Genomic DNA, 6,802 nt, shown 5'->3' with positions numbered 1-6,802 from the left:
AGTGATACAATTTCTACTCTTTCTTTCCAAGGCAACCTTGTGGAAGTAGGTCGTATTTTGATCCTTTCTATGAACCAAGTAATTTTGGACAGCTGATGCCAAAAGATCTCTTCCTTCTTATACAATTCATCAAGGTTAGACTTGAGAATTATTTTGATCTCCAATTCGAGGGGAGAGATATTAGAGGAATCTTTTTTCTTATTTCTAAATCATGCAGAATTTTCTCTTTAGTTTCTTTGTTGAGCATGCGCTTGGCAGATGACCAGATCTTTAGAGTAGATCTTAGTCACCTCAAATTCTCCACCCATATAGCTGCAGAATTACAAGATTCATGCCACCAAGTTTCAAATCTAAATATTGTTGGCCTCCGAAATCTCATATTACGGTCCAAGGTGATGGGAGTATGATCAGAGGATGGACAAGGGATTGCAGAAAAGAGGCTGGAAAGATGCCTTTCCCTTATTGAGATGGAAATAAGCAGTCCAGTCTTGCTAAGGACGGTAGATCTCTACTGTTTGCTCCAAGTAAACACCCTTCCTTTCAACTCAAGATCAATCAAATTGAGAGATTAAATGAATTGCATAAAAGATTGGTTGTCTCCGATGCTTTGGAATTTGCTTCTTTATTCAATAGTAGACTTTGTCACATTGAAGTCCCCTCCAATCAACAAGGCCCTTGAAATTCATTCTTGATGGTAGCCAGTTCTAGGAAGAAAACTGATACTTTGTTGGCTGTCATGAGATTTATACACTGTCGTGATGATAAAGTTATAATTTTTGACTAGGTCGTGGAGTTCCTCAGTGTGAAAAATTCATCACCTTAGAACTCACAAGGGAAAAATTTCCTGAAGAAAAAATTGGCTTGGAGAAGCAACTTTCATTTCCTGAAGGAGGGCTTTCGAGAGCCTTAATGCAAGGGGTGTACATTCTTAAGCCTAGTCTTTGGAGAAACACTAATGAAAAATTAGAAAAATTGCGGGCCCCTGATGTGAGAGACTTAGAGCAGAGCAAAAGTGATAGAAGATAGAAAATCACAACAAAAGGTTTCAGAAATGATCAAAAGGGGTCTAAGCAACAGGTTTCAGAAATGATCAAGATAAATAAAGCTGTTGGCAAGAGTTTTATCAATGAAATTAAGGATCCATGATAAAATCCTGTCATTGCAACATTCCCAAAGTTGGATATCAGCGAGAGAACCAATTGGTTTGTTGAGAGTGCGGTCAATGAAGCCTAGTTTGTTTTTGACATTGAGTGCCATCTTTATAGCCCGTTTCCAAATTCGTAATTGTCTCTATTAAGTGGAGTTGAGGCCGGAATAGCACTCAAGCGAACTATCGAGTGAAGAAAATAGAGAGATGAGACATCCGTAACTGGTTTGGATGTCTGATTGAAAACAGGAGGATTGTCGGATATGGCAAAGTTGGAAGATGATGATTCGGTATTGAATATAGCAGAAGCTAAGAAATCATGTATGCTCTGATACCCTAATAAAAATAGTGAGAGATACCAAAAGAGAAAGTTTTCTGTCTATATTTTATGTGGCATGAACAACAGTATATATACAAAGAAAAGGAAACAAATTTCACACAATATGCATCAAGAATGAAAAATACATATCGTACAGAATCAAATCCCACATAATATGATAGAAGCAAATCTCACACAATATGTATCAAGGATGGAAAATATATATTGTACAGAATCAAATCCCACATAATATGACTTAATTAAATCGCACATAATATGCATCAAGAGAGAAAAATACAGATTGGGTGCAAGGCATGATATTGGTAAGAGCAATGGAGGTGGTGTCATCTACAATTACAATACCCTAGCAAGTGAAATCAAGGATCTCTTTGCAACCATCTTCTTCTTATAGAAGGATTTGCACCTCAGGACCAAGAAGACCGTGCACTTCACTCGGACCAGCTTTGTCACCACCCTTCTTCCTCGTCGCATGGCTGACCTTGGAGATGAAGCTTTGCTTGCTTGCACCAAAATTTTTTTTACCCTTCTGCGGTGTGTATGTGTGTATGTATGTATGTATGTATGTATATATGTGTGTGTGTATATATGTGTGTGTGTGTATATATATGTGTGTGTGTAGATCTATATATATGCGTAAATCCCGCTAGTGCAAACAAGAATAAATTTTTATTTTGATCCGTTTGAGTGTCCATTCTCTCAGGAACATATTTATTTACATTGATCCCTTGGGATGTTATTGTTTTATTGAACTAAGGCATTGTTTGATCCTTTGACCAAAGGTGGTCTACTTCAAGTCGATGATCCTCATGGATCATGTGGCCCCATCAAAATTGACTCCGAAAGTATCATTGCACACATTGGCAGCCATCTAAAAGGTTGGAGAGGAAGGACTTTCACAGGCATGTTGAGAGTGGTGTAATGTTCTCAAGAAAAATTGAAGTGGAAAATTTAAATATGGCCTTGGAGAGTTGGAGTCCAACACGCGCCGGGCTTTGCCCGGCACATACTTTTGCATGGAAAAATGTTTGAGATGTTCTGTTTCCATCGCATGGACTCTCGGTTACACGAAAACCGGTGTATGATTAAATGTTATTTGGACACCTAACTATCCTATGTGGGCCCCTTAGGAAAATAGAAGTAAAAAAATACATTAAGGGAGTCTTGGAGTCCAACACGTGCTTTTGTTGGACTTTTACTCGAAAAAATATTAGAAATTATTGTTTTCATCACCAATTAGAGCATCAATGCGCCCATAGTTACATGGAAATTGATGCTTCGCTAAATGTCAGTTCAATACGAAACTGTCTTATATCGGCACCTGAGTGGCAGAAAAATATGCAAAGGGAGCCTTGTTTCCATCAGTGTTTAAAGCATCAGCGGACTCTCGGTTAGCTGAAAACCGATGGTTGGCTAAATGGTAGTCGCACACCCAACAATCTTGCCCCACGAAGTTTGCCTTCAACTTCATCCTGCTAGCTGAAGTAAAAACATTGCTGTCTGTTGGTTGTTTCTTCTTTGATAGAAGAGGCATTATATTTCTTCATAGCTTACCCTTCTTGGTTGTAAAAGTCTGAAGTCCCCTCGTTTTATCTTGGTTCCAAGTCGCCAAGGGAAGCACCTACACCAGCTGACAACAAGAGCCATGAAATATCTCTCGCTGATGCTCCCTATGTATCCTCTCTTCTGTGTCATGTTCTTTATATTTCTCTATTCCCAACCTTGTGCTTCCAGTTTCAAAAATCTCAGCTGCAATTCTGATGATCTGAGAGCACTAGAGGCTTTCTCAAATGGTCTTGATTCGAGGATCGATGGGTGGAAATTTCATGATGCTCCTGCTGCAAACTGTTGCAGTTGGCCTGGGGTGCGCTGTGCTTTGTTCTCAGTTTTCTCCTCCCCGTCCTCAATAAATTCTACCAATCCAAGCTTAAGGGTCGTCGGTTTGGATCTCGGAAGCAAGGAGCTGAAAGGGCTTCTCCTGAATTCTGTGTCAGGTTTGGATCAGTTGAGCTTCCTCAACCTCTCCCATAACTCCCTACGAGGCACTGTCCCTCCAGAGTTGTTTCATTTACGGCGGTTGGAGGTGCTGGACCTGAACAGCAACGACTTCACCGGTGACCTGGGTCAAGGTATCAGTAACCTTACAAGCTTGTCCTACCTCGACGTCTCCTTCAATCAATTCACCGGATTCATTCCGGATTCATTTCATGGCCTTCAGAGGCTGGAGAGTTTCTCCGCTGAATCCAACTCTTTGGAAGGTCGATTACCAAATTCACTCTCATCTTGCTCGATGCTTAGGTTGCTCAATCTGAGGAATAATTCTCTTGATGGCAATATTGACCTTAATTTCACTAGTTTGGTTCATCTAGTTGTTCTCAATCTCGGATCTAATCATTTTTCCGGTCATATCCCGAAGAGTTTGTCTTCATGCAGAGCTTTGGAGGTTCTAAACTTTGGTATGAATAATCTCCATGGAACAATTCCCATAAGTTTTAGGAACCTACAAGCTCTCTCCCTTCTGTCCGTAACAAATAGCAGACTTTCCAATATTTCGGTGGGATTGCAAACGCTACAGGAGTGTCAGAATCTAACGGTCCTTGCCCTTACAAAGAACTTTTATGGAGAAGAGTTGCCTAATAACGGAATTCAAGGATTTCACAGCTTGCAAGCTCTGGCTATAGACGTTTGTGCTCTCACTGGTTCGATTCCCTCGTGGTTAGCGAATATCAAAGAGTTGAGTTTCCTAGATTTGTCTTGGAATCACTTGACTGGAGGCATTCCATTGTGTTTTGGGAGCCTGGATTCTCTGTTTTACCTGGACCTGTCAAATAATTCACTCACTGGCGAGATTCCTATGAGCTTAACGAAACTAAAAACCCTCAATTCTGATTCTCTTTCAAACAATGGGTCTTCTTCATATGACATCCCCTATTTTTATTGGAAAAATCCACCACGTACCCTGCGGTATAAACAATATAAAAACCTCCCCCCAACCGTGGATTTGAGCAATAATATGATGGATGGAACAATCTGGAAGGAGATTGGCAACTTGAGGCTTCTTCAGGTGCTTGACCTGAGCAACAACAACTTTACAGGTTCTATTCCTGATGAATTGTCGGGCCTTCGGAATTTAGAGACATTGGACTTGTCTTTCAATGGTTTATCAGGGACAATACCTGTCTCCCTTGTCAACCTTACGTTTCTATCTTCGTTCGATGTTGCTCACAACCACTTGCAGGGCCAAATTCCCAAGGGAGGTCAGTTTTCAACCTTCTCGAGTTCGAGCTTCGAAGGGAATCCTGGTCTCTGTGGTGAATTTTTCCTAGTTTGCAACCCCACTTCAAAGCCTCCCAAGGAGGAGGAAAATGACATAGAAGAAAGTAATTTTGTTCTCGAAGGACTGCCTCTTGCATTGGGATTCATATCTGGCCTTCTCCTGATAGTAATCCTCGTTATTCTGCCGTTACTGAAACAGGGTTGATGCAAAATGATGACGACTCCCAAAGAAAGACTGCAGTCTATCTTGCCATTCTATGTAGTAACCTGCACATCATGTAGTGCCTGTATTAATAATATAAATTTGTATAAGGAGTCTTTTGTGTAAAGTTCTATGTTCGCTATGTAAAAGTTGGTAGCAATGATGTCAGTAGTAATGCCAGGAGTTTCTATCGGACCACCATGTTAATGTTTATTGCTTAATGTACAAGAGATATATAGCTATTAGAGCCTCCTATTTGTTATAATTTGTTGTATTGCTATATTGAATTTCAAGAATTGCTAGAAAAAAATAAAAAAAAAATTGAACAAGGTCGTCGGTTTGGATCTCGCAAGCAAGGATATGAAAGGGCTTCTCCCGAATTCTCTATCAGGTTTGGATCAGTTGAGCTTCCTCAACCTCTCCCGTAACTCCCTGCGAGGCACTGTCCCTCCAGAGTTGTTTCATTTACGGCGGTTGGAGGTGCTGGACCTGAATAGCAACAACTTCACTGGTGAGCTACGTAAGGGTATCAGTAACCTTACAAGCTTGTCCTACCTCGACGTCTCCTTCAACCGATTCATTGGATTCATTCCGGATTCATGTCATGGCCTTCAGAGGGTCAATCTATGAGATAAGCCGGGCGCGAGTCGAGAGAGCGGGCCCAGAAAAAGCATCCGAAAGCAAGCCATGCAATCCGGGCTTAGGTCTGGTGCACGGTGTTATCAGAAAGCCCCCTCAGCCAAGTCATCTTGCATGAAGGCTACCATGTAATGACCTCTTTTTGAAGTTTACCAGTTTCGGTCGAGGAAGCACCCCTTTAGTGTTTGCTTTGGACTCTCCGTTGAATCCAACTCTTTTGAAGGTCGATTACCAAATTCACTCTCATCTTGCTCGATGCTTAGGTTGCTCAATCTGAGGAATAATTCTCTTGATGGCAATATTGACCTTAATTTCACTAGTTTGGCTCATCTAGTTGTTCTCAATCTCGGATCTAATCATTTTTCTGGTCATATCCCGAAGAGTTTGTCTTCATGCAAAGCTTTGGAGCTTCTAAACTTTGGTAGGAATAATCTCCATAGAACAATTCCCAAAAGTTTTAGGAACCTTCAAGCTCTCTCCCATCTGTCCGTAACAAATAACAGTCTTTCCAATATTTCGGTGGGATTGCAAACGCTACAGGAGTGTCAGTATCTAACGGCCCTTACAAAGAACTTTTATGGAGAAGAGTTGCCTAATAACGGAATTCAAGGATTTCACAGCTTGCAGAAGAGTTTCAGACAATGAAAAGAAAAGAAGAAGATTCGGAACAGGGGAAAATGAAATGAATGAAAGAATGAGCAAGCAGCTCTTTTGTATATTTCCATTGATAAACTCAACTCATATTTGTACATAAAACTGTAGCTGCTTAACTGAATAACAGAAGAGTTAACTAAATAACTGAATAACTGACTTAACTAGATACAGTTGACTTCAGTTGACTTAACTAGATACAGTTGAGCATCTGAAACTGAATTAACCATATACAGTTGAATGTTTGAATATTAACACTCCTCAAGATGGAGTGTGTAAATTATGAACACCCATCTTGCTAAGTAAAGTATGGAATCTAGCAATTCCAAGGCTTTTAGTCAATAAGTCAGCAAGTTGCATGACACCAAGAACATGCAAAGTTCGAACCACTCTGGATTGTATCTTGTCTCGCACGATGTGACAATCAATTTCGATGTGCTTGGTCCTTTCATGAAACACCGGATTAGCAGCAATATGTAAGGCCGCCGTATTATCACAAAATAACAAAGCTGCTCTTGGGTGTGAAACATTGAGATCATGAAGGAGACTA

At 40.5% G+C, this 6,802-nt stretch overlaps 1 protein-coding gene across 1 annotated transcript; it reads left to right on the top strand.

Annotated features, from left to right (window-relative positions):
• The first annotated feature begins 3,129 nt into the window (after positions 1-3,129).
• LOC120107527 (phytosulfokine receptor 1-like) lies at positions 3,130-4,965 on the top strand. The gene has a single exon (XM_039120828.1). It carries the CDS (start codon positions 3,130-3,132, stop codon positions 4,963-4,965), a length of 1,836 nt encoding a protein of 611 aa, XP_038976756.1.
• Positions 4,966-6,802: the final 1,837 nt, after the last annotated feature.

This window comes from Phoenix dactylifera, unplaced genomic scaffold (genome assembly GCF_009389715.1).
Source record: "Phoenix dactylifera cultivar Barhee BC4 unplaced genomic scaffold, palm_55x_up_171113_PBpolish2nd_filt_p 000892F, whole genome shotgun sequence".
In the NCBI taxonomy this organism is placed as follows: domain Eukaryota; kingdom Viridiplantae; phylum Streptophyta; class Magnoliopsida; order Arecales; family Arecaceae; genus Phoenix; species Phoenix dactylifera.
The sequence above is the reverse complement of the archived record's forward strand: the minus strand, read 5'-3'. Positions and strand labels throughout refer to the sequence as shown.

What these genes read in the sequence shown, in the direction of transcription:
- LOC120107527 (XM_039120828.1), top strand. Translation starts at nt 3,130, where the DNA reads ATGAAATATCTCTCGCTGATGCTCCCTATGTATCCTCTCTTCTGTGTC.